Genomic DNA, 27,205 nt, shown 5'->3' with positions numbered 1-27,205 from the left:
CTACCTTTATATTTTGTCATTCTTCCAACTCACTCATTTGTTCTTGTATTGCCTCCACCGCCAAAGGTGGACAGAGGTCATGATTTTGCTCATCTGTTTGACTTGTGAAAAGGATATCTGAAAAAAGTTATGAAAGGAATTGGAAGAAACTTCGCGAAAAGGTTGGGTTTGGGTTTGAGGACAAATTCATTAGATTTTGGTGAAGATCTGAATCTGGATCTGAGAATTTTAAAAGTGATTCTTCACCATTGAGAGATAGGGTCAAAACCGATATATCGCACGATATCTCAAAAAGTTGTAGATGGATTCAGACAAAGCTTGGTGGACATGTTGCGTGTCTAACAAGGACGATCATCCATCTTTTATCCTATACGCTCCTTTTGCACTTTCAACCATTTGTTTATACTTTCCATCATCCACAATAGCTTCATCATCGCTCCTCCGTTCGCTGCTCCATGTGAAGGCATTGTTCCACTTTGCTCACCAAATCCAGAAAATGTCCCCTCTTCACCACCCAGCGGTTCTTGCACCAACTATGTCACTTGGTGAAGGTATTTATTACATCTGTGTGCTTACTTCATATGAGTGCCGGTGGTGCTGTCGTCATTCTTACCTGGGATAGGTCCTTGTTCATGGCGTTTGATATCAATTTGAAAATGTTTTTCTTTCTGCCAAATTTGAAGAAAATAACGTTTTCGCCAAAATTCTGCTCAATTCCAATGCGATTTGAAAATTTCCTGACACCCAAATCGAATTGACAATTCCTCTGGGGAGGGTCTGACACCACCGTGTGTGAATCCTACTCTCTGACACCAGTGTAATGAAGTCGCACTGGTTGGTGGAGGTGATCGAATCCCACAGGGTTCTTAACCCACTCCTGACAGAGCAACAAACACCACGTTGAGCCGTTCTTGTTTTTGTGTTTCCTGGGCAGGAATATGGCCGGCTTCGTGTCCGGGTTGGACATGGTGACGTGTGCCGTGTTGGTTGCGTGATTGGTGGAGGTTCTGTTGGGTGCTCTGAATGTGTGGGTGTGTTGTTGATGACCAAGCGTTGTTGTTTTTTGCTTACCTCCAATGCAGCTAACCTTATCCAGGATAACCCCCGGTATGCGAATCTTTGTTTGCTTCCCAAGATTCAAACAACAGGCTGTCTGATTGTATCCACCTGCAACTGCCCCAATGGGATTCTGACAACACTTGTCATTTTGTTGCCTACTTATGTAAAGGGTACCTCCAATGTTATTCGTTTTTTCAATAAATTCCCGTTTTCAGGAAGCAGCAAATAGACATTTTCTTTTCACCATGGATATTTCTTCTTTATTTGCTAATATCTATGCAAAAAAGGGATTGGAGGTTCTGCAATATTTTTTGGAGCGTCGTCCTTGTGACACCAGACCTAATGTCACCGCCCTCTTAATATTGACTTAATTACTCCTTAACTTATCATATTTCAAGTTTGTGGACAATTTTATAAACAACGAACAGGAGTAGCCATGGGAACTAAAATGGGGACCGTCGTACGCATGTCTCTTCCTCGTTGACATTGTGGAAAAGATGGTCAACAACTACAAGAACCCGAAACCAATCTTTCTGAAACGTTATATTGACGATCACATCGGGGTGATGACTTCTTCTTGGGTTGCAGTGGAAGGTATTTAAAATTAAGTCAACAATTATCATCCTTCTCTCTAATATATAGTTATTTCAGATGCCAGTGTGAATTTCTTGGACATTAGCATCTCCATTACAGCAGAGGGATTCAGCACAAGTTGATGGATTCTCGTTCATACCTGATGCGTGAATCGTCTCAACCTCCTCCATCGTGCAAAAATTCCACACTGTATTCTCAGCTTCTGCGATTGTGACGCATTTGGAGCAATGATGACTATTTTCACCTGGGAACTTTTTTTTTTTTACAAGAACAGTTTACCCTATCACTATTATCAACGACACCATGAGTAAGGCTGCACCAGTTTCCCACTAGACGACTGTGACTGTAAAGAAAAAAACTCCAGTCGTGTATCTCTTTGGTTATGGCCTACAACTTGACGACGAGCCACATTGCCAGATCTGTCGGGGAGGGTTTTAATCTTCCCCTCACTTGTAAAGGTACGAGCAAGATATTTGGTGACAGTCCCATCCTTGCAGCTTACATGAAAGATAAAAATCTAAGAAATAATTTAGTTCGTTCTCATCTTTCTACCAGTGATGATGATTCAAACGATTTGGGAAAATGAGATGTAACTGGCCAAGATGCAAACCATGTCACTATGTTGTGTTGCAAGACACGATTAAAGGCCAGAGAGGAATATGGCGTGGTAAAGGACACTTTGATTGTACTTCAGGCAGCATTATATATGCCTCGTCATGTGAACAGTGCAGCATACTCTACTAACATCAGGGAGACCAAAACGACGTCAGGCTGACAGAGTGGCTGAGCATTTGCGATTTATAAGCCTAAACACAACTGGCCTTCCGCTTTCCTTTACTTGTGACCTTTTAAATATCAGTCTTTAAAAAGACTTGAGTAACCCCATAGAAGCCATTCAGAGTTGGAGGCGAAGTGGCGGTTTGTGCATGTGACGTTTAGCGTCGTGTCGATTTCAGGTCGGAAGAGCCTTTTCTTATATATTTTTCACATCAGGCTACAACTCCTTAGTTCTTTAATAAAGGGTTATGCCTAAAACCCCAGCTGTTTATTGGATTTTAAAATGAATTCATATATATATATATATATATATATATATATATATATATATATATATATATATATATATATATATATATATATATATATATATATATATACATACATACATACCAAACACAAAGACCCACTCACATTTCTCACCTGTGAATGGAGGGAATAACCAATTACCTCTCACTTAATCAATTAACCCAGGTGGCCAGGATTATATCATGCTTAAAGTTGATTAAATCAACTCCTTCCATGCTCTTCTCGCCAAAGAAAATTGCATAAAGCAACAATGAAAGGTTACCCAAGGTAAGCCCTTTGCTGTTTCAAACCCTTCCTTGAGTCTTCCACAGCTGTAAAGACATTCACAAATAGCACACACATGAGAATCCCAATGCTACACACACCCTCAGCTGCCGGACCAAATATCTTGCTCGTACCTGTTTCATCGCTTGTTGGCGAATCAACAGCGACAGTGCAGACAGAAATGCATACCAACGAGACTCCCAAGCATGTACCATGTGTAAATATCAAAAGCAGTCAATATATAAATGAAAAACAAAGACAACCCTTCATCTCTCAACTGTGAATGGAGGAAATAACCAATTATCTCTTACCTAATCAATTAAAACCAGGTGGCTAAAATTATACAAATAAATTGACTCCTCCCATGTTTTTCCAGCCAAAGAAGTCTGCATAAAGCAACCACGAAAGGCTACACCGGTCTGACAGCTGAGGAGGTGTGTAACATTGGCATTGTCATGTGTGTACTATTTGTGATTGTCGTTATAGCTGTGAAGGAACTCTGGGAAGGGTTTGAAACAGCAAAGGGCTTACCTTGGTTGATTTATGTAGCCTTCCTTGGCTGGAGGAGCATGGGAAGAGTGTATATATATATATATATATATATATATATATATATATATATATATATATATATATATATATATATTTATATATATATATACACACACACACACACACACACACACACACACACACACACACACACACACACACACACACACACACACACACACACACACACACACACACACACACACACACACACACACACACCATGAACAATCATTATTTAAGGGCAGGCACAAACTTGCTTCCTGTGCTAACCAGAAAGTTGACTACTCAGCCAGACAGGCAATGAAAGTGCTAAAGCACCGGCGGAAGACCGACGCAGGTTGGACAACATCCAACATACACGGTTGACATCACAAAGACACAATGTCAAGGGAAGGTCAAAACGTTTTTTGCTTTGCTTTGAACACTCCTCTTTAACATCCCACACATCTTCACTCACACGGTCAAGGCTGAGAATATAATCGACTCTTTCTTTTTGTTGTCATTTACTCTTTTTTTATTATTTCCTTTCTGGAAGGCATAATGGCACGCATGGTTTCAAACAAGGCAACTGACATGGAAAGAAAAACAAAAAGCCAACTATAATTCACAATTAGAGTATAAAATATATACAAACCAAATAAATAGTACAGAATGCAATGGAGTAAAAATAAATAAATAAATGTTGCACTTGTAGCCATCCATGTTGAACAGATCAATTGTAAATGTCACATCACATCAGGAAACACATCCGCTTTATAGTGTAACGAACAGTCAACCACCATGGTAGAACGGCAATCGCACAAAGCTTGATTACTCAACAACCTGTGGTACAGTCAATGTACGAAACCCTTTTTTACGGCCTCGCCTCGGCTATCTTCCAAAGGGCGCCATGATACCATATCCAAAGGAGAAAAGAGGAAATGGCGGGAAGGTTGTGTAAATTGAACAGACTTTTCGAAGGTTACTCTGGACAATCAACTGAAATCCAGGGGAGTAGGGTAGGGAGGGGGAAAGGACAAATTCTCTCTCAAGCCATCGAGCATTGTAGAAACATCTAGTGGAGAAACATCAAGGAAAAATGAAATGTAAGAACCAATGTTCCCGAAGTGGATATGAATTTGGGTGCAAAGTCACATGAACCCATTAAATGCCCACCTTGAATACCACGCTCAGGCATCGTCGATTTGAGAAGAAGGTGCAATCAAATTGTAGACAGTAGCATGTTGACTCCGCACAAGCACCAAGCAGTGTGCAATGTTAATGCACTCCTGGATAAGTTGGCAGAAGCACTTCAAGTGCCTAAGATTGTCGGAGTCTCATATTATTTGAGTCTTTCCATGAAGGTTAAGAGTTTTGAAAGCCCAATGACTTTTTTTCAGCACAATCTTCACACCGGGCAAAAACACAGACTTCTTACAACTCCATAGCTCTTAGGGAACATGGGAAGTGTGGAGGGTGAGGGGGGCTAGAGCAGAGGTTCTCATGTTCTACTTTTGCTCTGTCCTGATTTGAAATGTCCAAATGATTCTGAAAGTGGGAATCTCCATTCGGTTTCTGAAAAATTTCAGCCTTACAACCATTATTGGGCAAAACGATGTAAGAGTCACGACCTTCCAGTCACAGCGAGTTCCCTCCATCTCAAGGTGATTTGAAATCGGAAAGCTTCTCAAGGGCAAGTTGGTCAACAAAACGGAGGCATCAAGGTTTCCCTACAATTACATGAGATGAGATCAAGCTTTGCACAAACAACGAACGGTTCGGGTTTCAAAAGCCCATCAGCAACCTGCACGAGCAGCCACAAGTTGCTTAAAGACTCCCCCTTTTTGAAAGATAACATTCTCAAAAAAAATACTTCCTCTGGCCTATTGAATGGTTCTCAAAAAAACAGCATTACCTTTAAATGCCAACTGTTTAGTAGGTATGCAAAAATGGAGACTCTAACCCTGCCTCCAGGTTGCTCCTTCAAGATCTTTTACTGTTATATACAATTTAGTTATATTTCAGTAACATGACGGATCCTGAATGATGAAAATATCTTCACGTAAACAATTGTGGAAAAACAAAAAGAGATAAATTTTGATCACTTCGAAAGACCCTCAAATATCACGCTGCGTAAGAGGTTTGGGTGACGGTCAAGATCTCCTGAACAAAAAATATATTCTGGGTTAGACTTACCCATTGAACATAAACCAATTTCTCGTGGTCCAGCTTTTGATTCGTCGATCTCTTCCAACACAGATGAATGCTGCACAAGGGTAGGAATTGGAGGTGAAAAATAAATGTGACCAAGAACCATAAATGAATATGTCCACCATTTCACCTTGGATCTTCAACGAAATGATTGGTATAAATGTCTGTAAAGAGTCACCATTTATGTACAGTTATGGCTGTTGGTCTATGGAGGAGATCATCAAACTGACCTCAGAGACAACGAGGGTCCTGGGCAAAAACGCTGTTCGACGGTGGCTTGCTTTGTAAATGCGACCGCCTTGTACACAGGGATCCAACACCAAAAGTAGCAACAAACGAGCCGTACCAAACCTTGGTCTCAGTCACCCCTGTTCACTTGAAATCGATTTCTCAAAGGTCATCTCCTTTTAAACTTGTAACCGTACCTGCATGCGACCGTGCCGGTCTACCTTTGTGTCCGTAGCACGTCACAATTACCGGATGCCTTCGAATCGATCCGAACTGTGGCCACGAGTTCAATCATAAAGTATAAAACGAAATTTAGTTAGCAACAAAATCCAGCAAGGGGAATGTCACTGGCCATGTGATATGCACAAGGATACGACAACGTCCAGAGATGTCTTCAGTATCACTTCGTTAAAGTTTGTTACCGTTGTAAGTTTCATCAATCTGCGATACCAACTTGCGGTTCTCTTTACTTAAACCCACCGTTGAAAAATCCACTACATCGTCCAAACGCTTTTGGACCGTCGGGGAGTCCATCCAGTGTCAGAGAGGTTTTCTGGCTTCACGACCATGGCTGGCTGCGTACTGGAGCCGGTGTGGAAGATCGAGAGACCGCAGAGAGGCCGAGTTCCGGGGTGAGCAGATTGCCAGAAGAATTGTCACATGACTGCGCTGTTGGCCTCAACTGCAATCCTTTTCCCTGCAGCTCCATCTGTATGTAAAGATTAGTACAAGAATGAACAGGGGGAAGGATGGTGGAGAGGAAAGGTAGGGGGGGGAGCAAAAGGGTGGAAGTCGACATTATAAAAGTATCTGATACTGTTAAAGCAGACTTAGTTGGGATGACATTGTGAGTTTGATATAATTGGTCCACATTGGAGGTTTACTTGCCTGTCCATGACCTTGATAAATCCCACCTTTTAAAAGAGCAGCAAGATCTAATTATATTTTTTTTAAAGATTTTTCTCCTTTTGGAATGTTGACCATGTCAGAGACCACTGGCTCATTGTGGGAGTAGAATGCCAGAGCCCAGGGCCACCCCTCCCTCCTTTCTCTTCTCATTGTTCATTCCCATGCTTGTCAAGTCCAACAGTGTCCCATTGCCCCCATTGTCAGGAGGTTGCCTTTTCAAACTGTGACTTTGCTCTTCCATGAGCCTTGATATTGCAAAGAAAAAAAGTGTCTCCATCTCAAGTAGTCATGATTCTCAAAAGAAGAGGAGTTTGTTCTCAAAAGTGAAACATGTGTCCAACCATCATGTCATTCCAAAAGTCACAACTTGAAAGGTTGATGTGCTGAGTGAACTGTTGAGTGTCTACTCTGCTGATGATGTTGAGGGAACTGGTCACGGTCTCATATGCTCATGATGCTGAGGAGTGTGTTTAATAGAGATTAAGAAAAACTCACAAAAACAAGTTGGTGCGAGTCGTCTCATCATCAGGATATTGGACACTACTTACTATATCCCGAATGAACTTCTTTCTGAGCAAATGCCATGAAAAACATACAAGTTCTGGAAGCCTCGTGTCGATCTGCATCGGTGGACAGATATAATAAAGCAAGGAATCAGTTACATCGGACAGGATCAAAGAAAAGAGCTCTTTTTATCTCCGATGAAGGGTTCACACCCAAAAACGTCAGCTTTTCCTCGCTTGCTGCGGCAGTTACCAAACTCCAATGAATGTTCCGTTGATTCCTTCCACTGTTCTGTGAAAATAAAATTTCCTTTTGAGTTTGAAATTCAGTGAGTTGGCACAAACCTCGTTCTCATGCACACACAACCGAGTGAACTTTCTGAGCTCTGAGTGAGAAAGTGCAGTTTTCACAATTCCTGGGAAACAAGCTCGGGAACATTCACCCTGCTGCCAGCTCGATCACATTGAGGGGGTGAACTCGGTGAAACTTCATCAACCAAATCATGAATTTGAACTCCATTGGACATCTGCTCATTTAAGAGCTACAGGACGTGGATCTGTTCCATTGATGAGGGTAAACCGAAAAAAAATAAGCTGCTGCTCGGGCACAGTGTCATCAGGCAAGTACGCCATGTATGGATGGATGTTAAATCTATCTGTCCTGTCCTCGTGTAGGTTGTACACATTAAAGGAGGGAAGTGCAGTGAACATAGTATATCTCGACATTCAGAAGGCATTTGATAAGGTATCACAGAGGAAGTTGTTAGTTAAAGCGAGGGCTTATGGAGTGGCTGGTCAGGTAGCTGATTGGATACGTACGTGTCTGCATTAAAAAAAATTCATACCAAGTCGAGGCTCATGTAAGAGCTAATATAAAGAAACATATAACAAGGCAGGAGACAATAGGGGTAGGAGAGGGAAGCACAAAATAGTAGGGAACAAAAGACAATAGGATATCTGTGGAAGGGAGAGGGATGGGGTGGGGGTAGACGGAGTAAACAGGATGGTACTACAGGGGCTCTCAGGAAGGAAAACAGGGAATTTGAAGGAGGTGGGTTTGGGGTGGATTAACGGGGGTAGAAGAGATCAAGATTTTGGACGTGATTTTGGATGGGTTATAAGATGGTGGTGAACAGCTGTTTGGAAGGCCTGGAGGGAGGAGTGGGATTGAAAAGAGTGTGGGAGTTTGTTCCAGAGGCAGGAAAAAGAGGAATGAAAGAGAGAAGGTGAGCAGTGATTCTTGATTTTGGCAGTTTCATCAAAAAGGGTTGTTGGCAGACCTTGAATACCCTGAGGAGACATGGGGGGGGGGCAGATCACAGACAGAGCAGGGGGGGCAGGGTGGAGAGGAGACGGTAGAAGACAGAAAGACCACTGACCTGCCTCTGGTGGAAGAATGAGAGATCCAAAGACTCAGCTTCATCATGGGAGATACCAATGATCCTAAAAGCCTTGGTTTCCACAGCATGAAGTCGAGCTAGGTGTGAGGCTGGAGTACCAGCCCAGAAGGGGGAGCAGTACTCCATCAGACTGCAGATGAAAGCTTTATAAATGGTAAGGACCTCAAGTGTGCTAAGGAAGTTCTTTGCACGACGGAGGATGCCCAATCGGCGACTGGCTTTGGAGGCCAGCTTGGAGATGTGGCTTTCCTAGGACAGATCATGGCAGATGGTAAGACCCAAAAGCTTAAAAGAAAGGACTTCTTCAAGAGGATTGTTAAGAAAGTAGATGAGGGGGGGGGGTTCCAGACAATCCTTTCGGAGAGACATAATGAGAGTGTGAGATTTGTCAAGGTTGAAAGACATGTTCCACATGTTGGACCAGTTTGTTATTTTATCCAGATCTGCAGAGAGTGAAGAGGCTGCTGTTTGCCAATCTGACGGATGAGAGATGGTATGGCAGAGGGTGGAGTCATCAGCAAAGAGATAAAGAGGGTTTCCAGAGGGTCGGAGAGATCGTTAATGAAAATCAGAAAAAGAACACTGCCCAGAACACTACCTTGAGGAACTCCAGCCTGGACAGGAAGAGGGGATGAGAGAACTCCATTAAGGGCCACATGGCTGATGCAGGAGAGGAAGTCTGTGAGCCATGAGTGGAGATGACCTTGGATACCATAAGAAGAGTTTGGTGAGCAGTGCGGGATGCCAGGCCATATCGAAAGCTCACGATATGTCTTGGGAGATGGCTCTAATTTTATGTCTGGCATTTAGGACCTCCATCCATTGTTGAGAGAGCAGAAGCAGCATATCCAGCGGTGAGTGACCTGGTCTGAATCCAACTTGATGATCAGCCATCAAGCTATTTGAGAAAAGGAAGGATTTAATGTCTGAAGCGATGATCGCTTCCATAACCTTGCTGATGATTGGGAGAAGGCTGATTGGTCTGTAGTTGCAGGGATCTGTTTTTGCACCTTTTTATGCAGAGCAGTGATGTTTGCTGATTTTTCAGCAGATGGCAGATGACCTTGAGCAAATGAGAGGGTGAATAGAACAGAGAGGGGGTGAGCAAGAGCAGCAGAGCAGGTTTTTAGAACACGTGGGCTGATGCCGTCTGGACCAGTTGCATTATCTGAGTCGAGGTTTGACAGCAAAATCTCCATCTTGTCTGGAGAAAAGGACACAGAGTCCAGGAACAGCTGAGTACAACTGGGTCAGGTGGATACAGAAAGCAATCATTTTGGGACACAAGATTTAGAAGTAAACACCGAGTTTCGGCATTCAGCTTTTTCACAAGCAGTATCAGCTGTGTGGCCATTTGAGGTAAGGGAGGGGATGGAGGGGGAACATACACCAGAAACAGACTTAACTCGGGGCCACCAGGATTTGGAGGAAAGAGAGAGGTTTGAGAGGTCACACTTGAGATTCGAAAGATGTTTTCTGTCGCTCCTGAGGGTAGATACACACCTGTTCTGAGCTTTGTGGAAGGAACTGAGATTGCCTTCAGTTGGATTTGCCTTCCATGAGGCGAAGGCAAGTTGTTCCAAGACAACTGCCTCGCCACAAGCTTCAGTGTACCATGGGAGGGAGGAAGGGTAGGAGAACTGAAGACGAGATGGGATAAACCTGTGCATGAGAGAGAGAGCAAGTTTCTTTGAAATAATTCCCAGGATGAGTTGATGTCGGAGGAAGTAGAGATGGGAAACCAGTCTAGAAGTTTTATGGCTGCTTCAAAAACCCTGCCAGTTGGCCTGAGTGAAGTGCCAGACTCGTCGGCACTGAGGTGGTTCTCGAATAACAGCCAGAGACTTGACCGCTTTAACAAGCATATGGTCAGATGAACCGATTGAAGCAAAAGAATAACAGCAAACATTTTCTGGGAAATTGGTTAAAATCAGATCCAGAAAGGATGGAGTACCGTTGTCTGAGATCCGGGTCAGGAAGTTGACAGATGGTGTCGCAGAAGTCCTTTGCTGAAGTGCCATGGCAGGTGAGAGAGGTACCCACAACCAACCAACTGACATGATGACAGTTGAAGTCAGCACATATGAGGAAGAGAGGGTCAGGATGAGAGGATAGAAGCTGGTCCATGTTTTCTGTGAGCGAGATGTAAATGGAGTCATCACCGTTTGGTGGATGGAACAACACAAATATAAACATGAGGTGGGAGTGGATGGGGAAGCCGGAGCCAGAGGTATTCCTGGGGGTGTGGAGGGGTGAGGGCAGTGCATGGAGAATGAGGAATAGAGTTTTTGATGAAGAGAGCAACTCCGCCACCAGGATGAGGCTCAGGTCTATCATACTTGAGGAGGGAGTAACCAGTTAGAGATACTTGGGAGTCAGAGACAGCTTTAGGGAGGAAAGTTTCTGTTAAGCAGATTATGTCTGGTTTGTCAGTGGCAACCTGAATGGAGAGATCAGTCAGGTTCTCAGCAACTATTAGTCTGATTTACACGAAATTTTGAACATCGGTGCGCTTCCTCCTGTAGGAATTCAAAATGATAATTCTGATGTCACAGATCATGTGGTGCAGGCGCCATCTTGGAAAAACCGAAAAACTTTGCACCTCTATATCTCCAAAACTGCTCCCTGGGAAAAATTGAAACGTGCCTCATTGTCAAGTACTCTCCATGCGGAATAAGATTTGTTAACGATGATGTCATCGGTGCCTTCATCATGTCGTCATAATTTGACAAGCGAAACACTTGATCCGGGCAGTATGAAACATTTTTTCTCTGAAATTGTTGAAACCACTAACCGATGAATGCAAAACTTTAACTAATTGATCAACTACTATTGGGAAATATCGTTTGATAAAAGTGATATCATCAGTCAGTGGCGCGGCACCATATTGGATCAAAGGAAAAAAATAACCTGAAAAATAACTTTAAGAAGAGTTGGCTTGCACCAAATCCTTCTCAAGATTGTGCAGGGTAAGTATTTTATGAAGACCATGTAGTTATTCATTAATTACATCAACTACGGTATTTTGACAGTGGGGTTAAGAGTTGGGTTTTTAAATTGCAGATGACACAAAGTTTGCAGGTAAGGTAGATAGAGAGGAGAGTGATCAGACTCAGGAAAGTGCATATACTTTAATAAATTGAGCAAAAGATTGGCAGATGCAGTTTAACATAAAACAAGTGTAAGGTGTTGGGGATTGGTGAGAATAATGAAAATAGAGATTACATGATGCAAGGGGCAATCTTGGAGCATATTGCTCAGGAGAATGATATTGAGGTGGTGTAATACATATGGGGGGTGGGGGGAGAGGGTAAGCAGACAGGGTTGTGGCAAGCAGCTCTTGGTAAAACTAACAGGGTTTGAGGATAAATTATAACTCAAAAGAGGTGGTTTTAACACTGTATCGGAATTTCGTGAGGACACACAGAGAATATTGTGTTTGGTTTTGGTCACCACAATTTAGGAAGGACATAGCTGCCAAAGAGAATATTCAGTGCAGAGCTACTGGATTGATTCCGGGCCCAGCTGGACTCAGCTAGGAGGAGCGGCTGTAGGAGACAGGACTTTATAGACGAGAAAGGAGGTGATTGCGAGGGGATCTGATTGAGATGTTTGAGATAATAAAGGCCGTATGAACAAACAAAAGTGCAGAAGAGTTTTTCAGCAAAACAGACAGTGACAGGACCAGGGGACATAGCCATATTTATTCATACGCTGCCACTGGCTGCATCATTTTCTGGGGGCACTGTTGCAGCACTGATTCAAAGTCCCCTGTTACCACCACACTGGCACTCATTTCATCAACTTCAGAAGGATGGCAGGCTGAGTCAAACCACCTGATGCTAAATCAACTGTGACAGATGCTTGAACTCAAGACCTTAAGATCTGAAGCTACCAACCAAAGCATTAAGCCAACACCAGGCTTGGTCAAAGCTTGAGAGTAATGAAGAGGAGAGTTAAGACGGTAGTAAGGCAGGCGTCTTTCTGTCAGAAAGTAAATGCATGGAATGGTCTCCCTTGGAAAGGTAGTGGCAGCAGAAACAGTAGATAAGTATAAATTGAATCAAGTAGGTACCGAGATGCATTGGAGAAATGTGGGGGATAGGGATGTTGGCAGGACTTACAGGTAACTTGTGTGTGGATGGGTGATAGTATCTTGGGTTGGTGTAGCACGGGCATCATAGGCCTAGATGGCCTCCTCTTGCACCAAAGTTCCCTATTGTTATTCCTCATTGTCGTTAAGAGTGTGTCATATTCGTGTTAACGGTACTGGTAAGCTTCCACGGTCAAATTCCTTGTCTGCACATCAAATTGGGAATGAAAATGAATCACAAAGAGATAGGGGATGTTAAGTGATTAGGATTAGTGTGTAGAAAATAAGTAAATTGATGGAATAAATTAAGGAGGTGTGAGACGCCAGAGGTAGTCTTGAGGAGGTAGGAGGTAGTCACATTAAGGAGGTAGTCACATCTTTGGCCCAATGGCCTCCTCCTGTATATGTTTCCTCGTACATCTGTGTGATGAGAAACGAGGTCTTCCTTCTGTGCAGCAACATTTACCCCAACCAGTGGGAGATGTAAAGTGGATCATTGGTGATGTCACAATGGCTCTGCATTATTTGCAAGTAATGTAAATATGTTTGATATGCCTACCATACTTGTATGGACGGTTTCCCCATTCAACCCACACGGTGGTTGACCCCTTTTACGACCTGGTCACATGGATATACTGCTAATCGTGAGGTCTTTCTGCGTAGCCTTCACAAAGTGGCCAAAATGTCGAGCTTTCAGCAAAATGCCACTGGGACAAAAGGCCGATCCAATGTCAATGCAACGACCCTGGAGAGTGAGATCAAATTAAATCAAACCAGATAATGGGAGACTCGTTTCCTGGATATTTTGTAATACTTGTCTGGCATGTTGCATCCTTCCTTCCTTCCTTTTACCTCTCCCAAAACTCATACCTCCTCCAAAACATCTTTATCTTTCCAACAATCATATGCCCAGGCTATCCCACAGCGTCCTTCACAAAGAGTATCCGAGCTACGGCCGACCCCAACCCAAATTCCAAATTCCTGCCCAACCCTTAGTTTAACGTCAGGCTTGGCCAGCCAGTTTGTGAAACACTTAGGCCAACCTTCCACCAGCCAACCCCACAAGAACATGCGAATAATTGTGGCCATTAAAGAAGAATGTGCCCAGGCTGGGTAGAGTGGGTGAGGAGTTTAGCTTGAAGCTCTAAATTGATACATTACTTTGTCTTGAAAGCTTCTGGAAGGTGTTGGAGAATTAATCAACCGGAAAAACAAATTTGATTCCATTATGATCTTTTAAAATGTTATTTTGACTGTAAATTGTTGTTGTCACAGTGGTTGAGCTTCTCCTCTCGCTGCATGATGACTCGGCAAACCCAGGTTGTCCTTCACGGATGAGGCGATTTAATCAATGTGGAATGGATGGATGGATGGAAGGATGGATCAATACCCTGAGTAGCTCCAACAGGATATGCAGAGAGGACAGCTTCTTGTGACATTTTTGGCATTCAGGGAATGTCTTTCCTTCACCTGTGATGGAAATACCAGCAGTGTGACATGAACAGAACCGACTGGACAGAACAGAAAGCTGGACTTCTCATAAAACATTCCACGAGAGGAGTTTGTTAGGTTATGGGTCAAAATTAGAAGTTGCAGATTAGAAGGTCAGGCTTGTTTTGTAGGTTAAAAGGTCAGATCTTTTCAATCCGATTAGTCCTAATTTGATGAAACAGACGCATCTTCATGAACGGATAGAAATACTGTAGTCGGAGCAAACAATGTGCGATCGCTAGCAAGCTTGCCAGCTCTTTCATTTCCGGAAATGTGCAGATGACAAGGTATCTAATGGATGACAAGATTCTATTGGCCCTGAAGACATTCAACTTTAGTGGCATTAATGAGTTTTGGCTGACATTGTTTGTTGTTGATGGCTTGGAGAGCAGTGTTCCAAATCTGGAATGATCAAACGGCCTCAATACGACTGGTCAACGATGATTTTGTGGTATTTATTTCTCACCTACACCACTGGAAGTGTATGGAGGTTATGTTTTCACCCCTGTCTGTTTGTCTGTGATGAAGATATCTAAAAAAAAGTTGACCATTAATTCGGACGAAATTTGGTGGACAGGTTAGGTGTGTGACAAGGACGAATCGATTAGATTTGGGTGAATACGCAGATCCGGCTCCTATGATTTATTAATTTTTCAAGTGATTCTTCACCAAATAGCACGATGTCTCAAAAAAGTTTGGATGAGTTATGACAAAACAAGGTGGATGAGTTGGGTTCAGGTCCAGGTCCAGATCCGGCTGATCAGTGGGATACAAAATGTAAACTGTTCAGCCTGGCAGAGGTATGTGCTCTACCGAGTGCCGTTTTAGTTTCCCGTCCCCGTGCAGCAGGAGAGGGGGTTTGCAATCACTTCTGCGTGTGCGTCTGTCTGAGTGTCTGTCAAGGCCATTACCTTTGATTTTTTGATTTTTTTTTTTACCGTTTTAACTTTTGTCATCAAATTTTCAACAAAGCTTTATTATGAGACTATTGAGAAGACAAATTAAGAATTTGGTCAAAAGGTCAAAAGGTCAAAAGATCAAAGGTACTGTTTAGCTTTCTTTTTTTTTTAATCCACCTATTGTGATGGCATGATTTCATGCTGTCACTGGCGATGAACAACAGTGCATTGTCACTGCTACCACATATGGGGGAACCACTGATGCAATGACCCTATTACCAGTACAGTGCTGCTCATTTCAATGACCTCAGAAGGATGACAGGCTGAGTCAACCCCACCTGGTGAAAATTCAGCAGCCAACAGGGCTCAACTCAGGACCCTAAGATCCATAGCCAGCTTAGCCTAACCAATAAGCCATATATTTTGCACTGAAATTGAACACATATCACCACTGAACCCCACGGTATGAAGAGCAGGAGAACAGCCGTGGTGTCGAATCACCATTTCCTCCATTCTCTCCATTTCCACCAGACTCATCTGTGTATGCCTTAATTGTGTTTAACAATCATGCTCAAAGGCTCATGGAGTAGCTTCTAGTTGTCAGCTAAAATATCATCTGCGATGCAGGGCTGGATTTTGAGGGTAGGGGGAAACCAGGATAGCTATCCAAGGTGCTTACCTTCCCGAATGGGGACCTTAACTCCCAAATCCCAGAATTGTTTGTTCATATTTCAGTTCCTCAATTCATACACTGCAAAAGTATGATTGAGTTGCTACTTAGGCTTCACCCCTGCCATCTCCGCACGCCACACTCCTCAATCACCCAATTCCAATTTGTGCGGAGTGTAGATCACGTGATGTCAGAATATGCAACAGAGAAGGTGGTAGAACATGAAGAGCTGTGTATTAAAGTAATAACAAATTAACTGAACGGTGCAGATAAATGTAATTTTTTTTAGAAAAGCAAGCGAGCGAAAAATATTTGCTTAACATGAATGCCATTTTCTGCATTACCCACAGAGTACTTTGGTCCATCCATCCATCCATCCATTGGGACCATAGTTTGTGCAGGGCGTTGGTGCTGCCGAAGCAGTCTCCTTGGCTATTGGACACAATCCTGGATACATCGCCACTCCAGCACAGGAATGATTTCCAAAAATGAAAATGAAAGGTTTGGTCCACGGTTTTCCAAAAATGAAAGAATTTGCGTCGAAGAGCAATATGCATATGTCGTACGTGGACGATATACCAGATGGCGTTCATTGTCTTTGCTTGTAGTATGTTTGTGGTTGGCATTGTAGAAGAGCTACTTTCGCAAGGTGGATTCATGTTACGAGGTATGTTTGCAATAATGTTCCATTGCAGGGGAGTTGTTGTACAGGATGTGCAGAAATGTGATGTTTGGTTGGAAGTGGTTGGGGCATCAGAGAGGGGTCTTTTCACCTTTTTGGTACACCAATCATGAAAACTTTTCGTCATCCAAAACGCACCTTTGTAACTTTCCCCAACTTGCCGGTTCTTCTGATAGCCAGACAGCGGTACAAGAGATCGTTCCCAATGATGATGATTTCGATTAAAATCTGCAGGAGTTTAGTTTCCCCCCTGCGCTCGAAAACAGCTGTGCAGTCAGTGAACATGGCAGGTGCAATGTCAGCTGGGCCCTTCCTGAAAACCATTATTAACGGACTCAACTCATTTGAAGACGCTTGTTCAGGGTCCAGCTTGTCGGTCCCTAACCAGCAATAGGGTTAACGGTGAATTGTGCTTTCCATCATTTTACAACATATGAATGCGCGGGAGAAAATTGAGTGACACACAAAAAGCTCATGGAGTTGTTGCAATTGAACATACGAGATTTATTTTTTTTTTGAAACGTAAAGAAGTCCAGTTCGTTTGCAGCAGGGTGTGATGTCATACTCTGCTGAAGGCTCAGGGCATGATGCCATCTTTGCTGACTCGTGATGTAAATAAAGATGGTATCAAGCAGTGGGACTCTCTCTGGTAGAATGAACACTCACATTACCTGAAGTGAACAGATCGCTCTCACCAGGTTCCAGGTGGTGTTGCTGTTGTTGTTGTTGTTAACCCATGCAGGCGAAGTAAAAAGTTGGTCTAAGCAATTGGTTCACTTTGTCTGTCTGTCTGTCTGTCTGTCCACAAACGTCAGTACAACTTTATTTCAATTGAATGTTATATTTTCAACACAAATCCGAACATGAACAGGAAAATGAAGCTGTAGTTGAGCAGTACTTTCGCTCAGAGTTTGACCCGATCGCCCATGCGCAGAGAGGAGCGAAATAATTTTTTACTGTCTGACAGTCAAACAAAAGTAAAAATCATTCCAAACAGGAAACTTCTTGATTTTAGGACTTTCATTATAAAGGACACAAACAACAGGCATGAAGAACTAATGTAATGTGTGAGATAATGTGGTGTATCAGAGGTTCCATCAATGGCGATAAACTTCCAAATTAATGTTTTTCTACAAACTTAAAAATCTATATTTTATTTAAATTGAATTACATACTTGGACAATGTAGAACACAAATTCCCTTGTTGGTACTTTCAAAAACTTTCCGTTTAGCCGTACTTGGACAAAATATTTCTGCATTTTATGTCATCTCGACCAATCAAATTTGTTACTCGCAGATCCCGCCCATGTCCTTTTTTCTCAAGATTGTGTGGGGGTAAGGTATTTTATGAACTCTCCAGTTATTTTTGGTGTTGTTTAGCTCCGGAAAGTTCTGGTTGAATAGACCCACTGCACGGAGATAGCCAATCAATCTCCTGGGAGGAAGCCAGACATTCCTCGCATCTAATATGGTGCTGTCTTGCCTTTGAAAAGCAGGACCCGTGTGTGTGTGTGTGTGTGTGTGTGTGTGTGTGTGTGTGTGTGTGTGTGTGTGTGTGTGTGTGTGTGTGTGTGTGTGTGTGTGTGTGTGGGAGAGAGAGAGAGAGAGAGAGAGAGAGAGAGAGAGAGAGAGAGAGAGAGAGAGAGAGAGAGAGAGAGAGAGAGAGAGAGAGAGAGAGAGAGAGAGAGAGAGAGAGAGAGAGAGAGAGAGAGAGAGAGAGAGAGAGAGAGAGAGAGAGAGAGAGAGAGAGAGAGAGAGAGAGAGAGAGAGAGAGAGAGAGAGAGAGAGAGAGAGAGAGAGAGAGAGAGAGAGAGAGAGAGAGAGAGAGAGAGAGAGAGAGAGAGAGAGAGAGAGAGAGAGAGAGAGAGAGAGAGAGAGAGAGAGAGAGAGAGAGAGAGAGAGAGAGAGAGAGAGAGAGAGAGAGAGAGAGAGAGAGAGAGAGAGAGAGAGAGAGAGAGAGAGAGAGAGAGAGAGAGAGAGAGAGAGAGAGAGAGAGAGAGAGAGAGAGAGAGAGAGAGAGAGAGAGAGAGAGAGAGAGAGAGAGAGAGAGAGAGAGAGAGAGAGAGAGAGAGAGAGAGAGAGAGAGAGAGAGAGAGAGAGAGAGAGAGAGAGAGAGAGAGAGAGAGAGAGAGAGAGAGAGAGAGAGAGAGAGAGAGAGAGAGAGAGAGAGAGAGAGAGAGAGAGAGAGAGAGAGAGAGAGAGAGAGAGAGAGAGAGAGAGAGAGAGAGAGAGAGAGAGAGAGAGAGAGAGAGAGAGACAGAGAGAGAGAGACACAGAGACAGAGACAGAGACAGAGACAGAGACAGAGACAGAGACAGAGACAGAGACAGAGACAGAGACAGAGACAGAGACAGAGACAGAGAGAGAGAGAGAGAGAGAGAGAGAGAGAGAGAGAGAGAGAGAGAGAGAGAGAGAGAGAGGGGGGGGCAGCCCATCGGGACTGGAAGGTGCTCTGACTGCGACCGCGCTGCACTGAATAATCTGGGCAGCAGGGAAGAATGGGGAAGATTTGGCCCTGACTTGTGTTCCCCGATAGTTGCCCAGGTGCTGTGGTTGAATTGGGTGGCATTTGAACAATCGGGTCAGTGCTTAATCACGCGGAAATGGTCAGTGCGGACTGCACTAAGCTCATTGCGTTCTGTACTCAATCACACAGATTCTGCGCGGTTTGGAATATCCTGACACGACTCTGTTATCAGGAGACTCAGAAGCAAAGTGGTTGAATTTAATATCACTTAAGAGTGCTTTTCCTTTACTCTAAAAGGCTCGTTTTGTGCACAACCTCCTGATTTTCAGGAGTTCATCAAAAGCTATTTTTTTTTTTATTCTCCTCTTGGTAACATTGGAGGCAATTACAATTGACAGTAAATTTCTGTGATGTCCTGTTGCATTGCAATTTTCTTGAAACATCGACAGAATATTCCATTGATCTATTACACTTCAATGCTTGATGTTGGTAAAACTACCAAAATCACGAATCACTGCTCACCTTCACTCTTTCATTCCTCTTTTTTCCCACCTTTGAAATAAACTCCCACACTCTCTTCAATCCCATTCTTCCCTTCAGGGCTTCAAAACAGCCGTTCACAACCACATCCGACCTTCCCCCATCCAAAACCTCGATCTTTTCTACCCCTGTTAATCCATCCCAAACCCACCTTCTTCAAATTCCCTGCTTTCCTTCCTGAAAGTCCCTGTAATGTCCATCTTCTCTTCCCCATGTTCCCCATCCCATCCTTCTCCCTTCCACAGATCTTCCAATGTCTCTGTTCCCCACTGTTTTGTCCTTCCCTCTCCCGCCCCTCTTGTCTCACGCCCACCTTCTTCCTGTGTGTTGTCTGTCAGCTCTCATACGAGCCTCGACAATGTATCCAAAAAAAAATGGCTAGGGTGGTGGGCTTGGGATCAATACCTGGTGTAAGCTTAATGGTTATGGTGGTGGGCTTGGGATCAATGCCTGGTGCTGGCTTAATGGTTAGGGTGGTGGGCTTGGGATCAGTGCCTGGTGTTGGCTCAATGGTTAGGGTGGTGGGCTTGGGATCAGTGCCTGGTGTGTGCTTAATGGTTACGGTGGTGGGCTTAATGGTTAGGGTGGTGGGCTTGGGATCCTAGCATTCCTAAGTTCAAAATCCTGCTTGGCTGTTGAATTAATTCCAGGTGAGGTTGACTCAGACTGTCATCCTTCTGAGGTTGGCAAAATGAGTACCAGCTTGCTGGGAAGAATGAACCATTCGAGTATCCTGTGTTGGAGTGGTGACTGGCTCAGGATTGTGCCCAATATTCCAGGAGACAGCTTTGGAAGCACTGCTGCTCTATACTCTATAGTCCATACAGAGTATGGTCCCAATGCATTTGGATTTGTTTGGTTTTTGCATCATTGCAATTATTTTTTCATATCTTCAAACTGTGTAAGGTTCCTTTCCATGCAATATATTAGTCCGAGGCTGAGCAAAGTGAGGTCGAGGCCGTTTATTCCTGATACGTGAAACACCCTGCAACCCATGCCTACAGAAAACGGACATTTTGGAATGACAACCGTATTTTCTATCCAATCATCATCATCATGTAACATTGTTAAAAAAAATGTATCTGTGGGTAGGCGCTCCTATGTCAAAAGTTTCATGGAAATCGTTCAAGTGGTTGCGGAGAATTTACAAGCGAATAAAAGTGAAAAAGTGAGGTTGGAAGTAAAAAAACAAATGACGGTCTCAACCAACGTTCCAAAAAACATGGCCAAGGATGGTTGTGGACACCGATTACAATATAAAGTTCATTTCATCACAAAGAATTGATTGGACGTGCGCATAATATGTTGCATTGCACCTGAAGAAGCTGAAAATGGCACTAAAGTAAGATCTGCAAGAGAATCTTCATACGATTTTTAAACTCATGGAAAATCTTCATGGTGGGCTAGCAGGATAGTTCGGAGATAGCGCACTGGAATTCAAACTGGCTTCGATTGCTGACCCAACGATTGAACTGTCATCCTGGTGTGTCGCAGGCAGGGTGTTGTGCCAATGGATACGCCACCTTGCTGAGAGGACATTTCGATGTCTGTGCCGTCAACTAGCATTCAATTGTGGATTTTTAAGATCACACAGAGTCCTTTGAAAAGAGTAGGCTAGTGTGTGCAAGGTATTTAGTTAGTTATCTCGTTCTGGCTAGTCGTGGCCGACTTCTGGTGACATTCATGATCATATTTCTCCAAACATCTCGATCCTGCACTATTTCCTGAAGCTCTGGTAGAGACATTTCGGTCGCATCCTTTACCCCGTCTATCCAGCACATACACAGTCTGCCTCTTCCTCATCTTCTTTCAAAGATACCCAGCATGGTTGATGCCTCCACACTTTTGTTTTTTGCACTCATGATGTGTACAAAGTATGACAGTTTCTGTTTTATCATCAGTGTTTCTAATGTACACTGTGGTCTAATTTCTTCAAGCACTGATTTGTCTGTTCTTCTTGCAGTCCTTAGAATGTTTAACATTCATCTCTGACATCACATTTCAAAAGTGTTAATCTTCTTCCTTCCTTTCTTCTTCAATCTCCATGACTCACATCCATACATTGCAATTGGAAATACCAGAGCATTCACCAGCCTCCTCTTGGTTTGTCTTTCCAGATCCTTGTCAATCCTGACATTGCTGTTCTCCCCGATGATAACCGTCTGTTAATTTCTCCTCCACACTTTCCATTTCCATTTTTGTCAGGTCAGGTTCGATCTGTGACCTGCTACAGGTACCATGTAAACCTGTACTAACCTGTTCCATGGTCGGGTTGTCGGCGACTAAACCGTCTCCCCCACCAGGTTTTCTGGTGAGGAGGGTGTTTGGATATGGACACCCAGCAGGATTAAAAACAAAACCTGTCAAAGGGCGGAGGAGCTCCTTGTGAGCCAACGGCCATCCATATCTAGTGCCCAACTGTGTCTGCGGACGTCCTCCTGCAGTTGGGTTACTTCTTATTTGGAGGTTGGTGGCAGGATTTGCACTCCAGCCACCGTAAAACGCTTCATTCCGCAAAACGCAAAAACGCAAAAAAATCTGAAAACCCACTCCGTGGGAGTACCTCCTGTGCAGCTTCCCTTCGCAGGGCAGCTCACCGGATGATGGGATTGGGGCAAAGCCTTCGGGACCCCCAATCTTTGATAGGAGGGAAACCACGGGGTAACATCCCTGGGTCAGATTGCGGGAGAGTGTGTCGGAGTGGTGCTGAGGTGTCGTCCACCAGACGGCGGTCTCCTTGGGTTAACCTGAGGCGGTCCCTTCGGGTGGGTGCCTGGAATGTCCTATCCCTAAGAGAGGATGATCACCTGTCTCTGTTATCATCTGAGCTCAAGCGTTTGGACATCGGGATTGCAGCTCTCTCTGAGGTTCGGAGACCGGATTGCGGCGAGATAATGGTGGGTGGTTACACCTACTATTGGTCTGGTCGCTCTGATGGTTACCATACCCAAGGAGTTGCTGTAGCTGTGTCCAATAAGCTGACCCCAATGATAATTGAGGTAACACCGGTCAACGAGCGTATTATGAGATTAAGGATTCGTCACTCCTTAGGTGTCATTTCCCTGGTCTCTATTTATGCTCCGACTGAGGCGAGTGATCTTACCGTGAAGGATGCATTCTACGCCACACTCGAGTCTGTGGTTGATCAGTGCCCAGACGAGATACACTTCTAGTCTTGGGGGATTTCAATGCATCGACTGGAACTGATAGGGATGGTTATGAGGTGTGTGTTGGTCCCCATGGGTCAGGAACTATGAACCAGAATAGCACTAAGTTCCTTGACTTTGCAAGAAGTCATGGACTTAGGGTGGCTGGTTCATGGTTTCAGCGCCCGCAAGCTCATCGCTGGACTTGGTATTCCAACGCTGGCGGTGTGGCAAAGGAGATTGACCATGTCCTCATTGACGGTCGTTGGAGGATGATCCAGAACTGCAGGGTCTACCGGAGTGCTCAGTTCCTCAATACTGACCACAGGCTTGTTGTAGCAACTCTAAAGCTGCACCTTAAATCCTGGAGAATGGTACCATCCCAGCCTCGGCTGGATGTTGCCAAGCTCAGGGATGAGAGAGTAGCTGAGGAGTTTGCGAACAGGCTGAGTGGACACTTGGGTCTGGGTGCTTTGGGGGGTCCTGAAGAGTTGTGGAGCACCTTCAAGACCACCGTCCTTGATGTTGCCGGTGGATGCCTTGGAGTTCACCGCAGGGCAAAGAAGAATTTTGTCTCTCAAGGGACACTGGATACCATTGACCAGAGTCGCAGGGCCAGGCTGAATGGCAGAGCTGAGCTGTTCAGGGAGCTGGGGCGTAAAACTGTACGTGCACTGAGGGTGGACAAGGAGGCCTATGTGCGAGGAATCTGTCAGAGGGTTGGGCTTCACCTGTTGACAGGTGATTCTCGTCCCGCTTACAGGGGAATTTGCGCATTACGTTCATCCAAGCCCATCCCTCGAGCACTGCAGTTCGAGCAGAGAGTGGTAGGCTCTTGACAGAGGAGTCTGAAGTGAAGGCCCGCTGGGCCGGTTACTTTGAGCGGTTGTACCAGGCTGATCCCCCAGCTGTCGAGTTGGACGTCAAGGGTGTTACAATCCCTGTTGCTGACCCTCGAATCAACTGTGGTCCACCATCGCTTGTGGAAACACGGGCTGCGGTGAACCAGTTGAAACGGGGCAAAGCTCCAGGGATCTGTGGCATCCATGCTGAACTTCTCAAGGCTGGTGGGAATGCTGCACTCGCGTCGTTGCATGCAGTTTTGTGCTCTGCCTGGAACACAGGCATCATCCCAACTGACTGGAAGAGGGGCCTTGTTGTCCCTCTCTGGAAAGGGAAGGGTGATCGCCAAGACTGCAACAACTACCGAGGGGTGACACTGCTCTCAGTGCCGGGCAAGGTCTTTGCTCGGATAATTCTTGATAGGGTTCGCCACCATCTGCTTGAGCACCAGCGTCCAGAGCAGTCAGGCTTTACACCAAAGAGGTCAACGATTGACCGTATCCTTGCTCTTCGTGTCCTCACCGAACGCAGACGAGAGTTTCGGCAGGGGCTGCTTGCAGCCTATGTTGATCTCTGTAAAGCGTTCGATTCAGTGAATCGGGATGTCCTCTGGAGGATTCTTGGTCTTCGTGGGGTGCCACCGAAACTGATCGATCTGATGTCTGAACTCTACTCTGGCACTGAGAGTGCTGTGAAGTGTGGTGGTACCGCCTCTGACTTATTTCCAGTTGTTACTGGAGTTCGTCAGGGATGTGTACTTGCCCCCACACTTTTCAGCACTTGTATGGACTGGATTTTTGGGAGGATGTCGGAGAGATCAAGTTGCGGTGCATCGTTTGGCAATGTCAAGATCTCGGACCTTGATTTTGCAGATGATGCAGTCATCTTTGCGGAGACTTTAGACATCCTCTTGGGGGCCCTCGAGGTGCTGAATGAGGAGTCGGAGCCATTGGGATTACGGATTTCTTGGGTCAAAACAAAGATCCAGGCTTTCGGTGACATCTTGGATGCTGCTGTCCTGTCTGTGTCTGTTTGTGGTGAGGATGTTGAGGTCGTGGATAGATTCACTTACCTTGGCAGTGATATTCATGTCTCCGCAGGTTGTGAGCCGGAGGTCAATAGACGTCTGGGTCGGGCCTGGGGAGTCATGGATTCACTGGATCATGGGGTGTGGCGCTGCCGGTACCTGTGCGGGAGGACGAAAGTCCGAGTCTTCAGGTCCTTGGTACTTCCAGTCTTGCTCTATGGGTGCGAGACTTGGACTTTGACCAAGGATCTGAGACGGAGACTTAATTCCTTTGGTACCAGGTCTCTTCGGAGAATCCTTGGCTATCGCTGGTCGGATTTTGTGTCCAACGAGCGGTTGCTGAGAGAGACTCGGATGAGATTTGTTACCTGCATAGTCCGTGAGCGTCAGCTGCGGCTGTATGGACATGTGGCTCGTTTTCCTGACGCTGATCCTGCTCACCAGATTCTCTCAGCGAGGGAGTCTCATGAGTGGAGGAGGCCAGTGGGCCGACCACGTGCCTCATGGTTGCAGCAGGTTGACCATCATCTCAAGGAGATGGGGATGGGCCTGGCATCTGCCTGGGGGATGGCCAGACGGAGGCCCCTGGAGTACCGGCGGAAAGTGGACGCAGCGACGCGCTGTTCTGGCACATGCTCCCATACCTGACCTGACCTGACTTTCCATTCAGTTCAACCCTAGAACCCAGGAAGATGAAACTTTCCACTATTTCCACATGATCATCTCCCGATCTGAACACATCAATCTTCACAGTTGACAAGATTTTAGTCTTTTTTTGAGGTTTCCATAAAGACTGGCTATTTCACTTTCCTTCTTCACTGTCTGCAGCAGTTTGGTCAAGTCCTCTCTACTTTCTGCCAACAGTAGTATCATCAGCATACCTTAGGTTGTGTGCAAGTACTCTGGCCAAATTTCAACCTGACCTTGTCTGTAGCAGGGAATAGAGTGCATCAGATCAGATGTAGATGTGTGCCACCAGGAATGATGCAAACCAGCAGCCAAGTGGTGCATACAAATGAAAGAGGGTGGAAAGTCGAGGAGTGGTTGAGAGCACGTGCAATTTGCCTATCCTGTTGCGAAATAAGATTGAGGGATCATTCATTAGCCTGATGCTGGCTTAATGGTTAGGGTGGCAAGCTTGGGATCTGAGAGTACTGAGTTCAAATCCTGTGTGGCTGTTGAATTAATTCCAGGTGGAGTTGACTCAGCCTGCAACCAGGTGGGGTTAACTCAGCCTGCAACCTTGTCATCCTTCCAACGTTGGCAAAATGAATATCAGCTGGATGGGATGATTGAGCCATTCGAGTACCCTGTGTCAGAGAGTAGTGACCTGTCCAGGATTGTGCCCAATAGTCCAGGAGACTGCTTTGGCAGCACCAATGCTCTATATAGAGTATGGTCCCACTTGATGGGTGGATGGATCATCTGTTCCTACTCCACATATGCTCCCTTTCTTTCTCAAAATTCAAAAACAATTTTTTTTATTTTCCATCATCACATTTTATTGGGTCGCCGAAATAGGTGAGCCTTGTTGTCAGTAATTCTGTCTGTTTGTTTGGATGTTTGTTCGTTTGTCATCAGCATAATTGGTCGTAAACGTGGGAGGATTTTGACCAAACTCGGGTGGTAGGTACAGCTAATGACCTAGTAGTTTGGAAATTGTGATGGTTGCTAGGGACGCTTTGGTTCCCTAGCAACAACCGAAAAACCTTCAAAATCGGTACCGTTCACGCGAAATCAATTCCGAAAGCCATTATCCCACGTAGGGTTATGGAATTTGGCACGAATGATCTACAGGTGATGCTCTATCAAATATATTTCGGTTTTTGTGATATATGGAATACTTTACCCGCAGCGCCCCCTACAATTAGAGTATGCATGAAAATTGGCGAAAATTGAAGCCCCCTAGAAACCAGGTGAGTGCATCGATACGAATGAAACTTTGCAGATTCATGGTACTCAACGAGTACTACAACTTTGCCTCAGGACATATTGACCGATTTCGCTTAGGTCAGGGGTCAAAGGTCAATTAGTGCAAAAATCGATAATATCCGAGAGCTGGAGGTGCCTTCGCGCCAAATGCTACTCGCGCCAAATGCTACTCCTCCGAGGGTTATGGTCAGATGGTCATGAAAATTCAGACTAATCGTCTGGAATACATTGTGCACAAACGATCAAGCCGGATTTTCGATTTACATCTTTGTTCACCCACAGCACCCCCTCGAACTTTGGGGATTTCCGATTTCAAACCGCATTTTCGGTACTTTTCATTCAAATAGATACCGAGTAGTTATCAGAAGATGGAACTGGATGAAATTTGATATGCATAATCTTAAGGTGATGCCCTATCCGCTATATGACATCCATTTTGCTCTATATCTTATAGTTTCCATGCTCGGCGACCCATCGCCGCCTACCGGCTTGTTATTTTATTACCCCACGCACATGAAGCAAAAAGTAGGGTTAAGCAATTGGTTCACTTCTGTCTGTCTGTCTCCAAATGTCAGTTTAAGATCGAGGAACATCTTGATTTCAATTGAATGTAATATTTTCAACATG

The 27,205-nt window shown here is 44.6% G+C and overlaps 1 protein-coding gene across 1 annotated transcript in view; it reads right to left on the bottom strand.

Annotated features, from left to right (window-relative positions):
- Positions 1-4,055: 4,055 nt before the first annotated feature.
- Positions 4,056-27,205, bottom strand: part of LOC147009587 (uncharacterized) — a 161,053-nt gene continuing 137,903 nt past the window's right edge. The window contains exon 9 of the mRNA XM_085861109.1: positions 4,056-6,685. Coding sequence (XP_085717235.1) covers positions 6,536-6,685 — 150 coding nt within the window. The 3' untranslated portion in view covers positions 4,056-6,535. The remainder of the gene's footprint in view (positions 6,686-27,205) is intronic.

The sequence above is a fragment of the Eptatretus burgeri genome, chromosome 17, assembly GCF_056783735.1.
Source record: "Eptatretus burgeri isolate ZD-2024b chromosome 17, Ebu_testis_v1, whole genome shotgun sequence".
NCBI lineage: Eukaryota > Metazoa > Chordata > Myxini > Myxiniformes > Myxinidae > Eptatretus > Eptatretus burgeri.
Note: the sequence above shows the minus strand (reverse complement) of the source record. Positions and strands in the feature narration are given on the sequence as shown.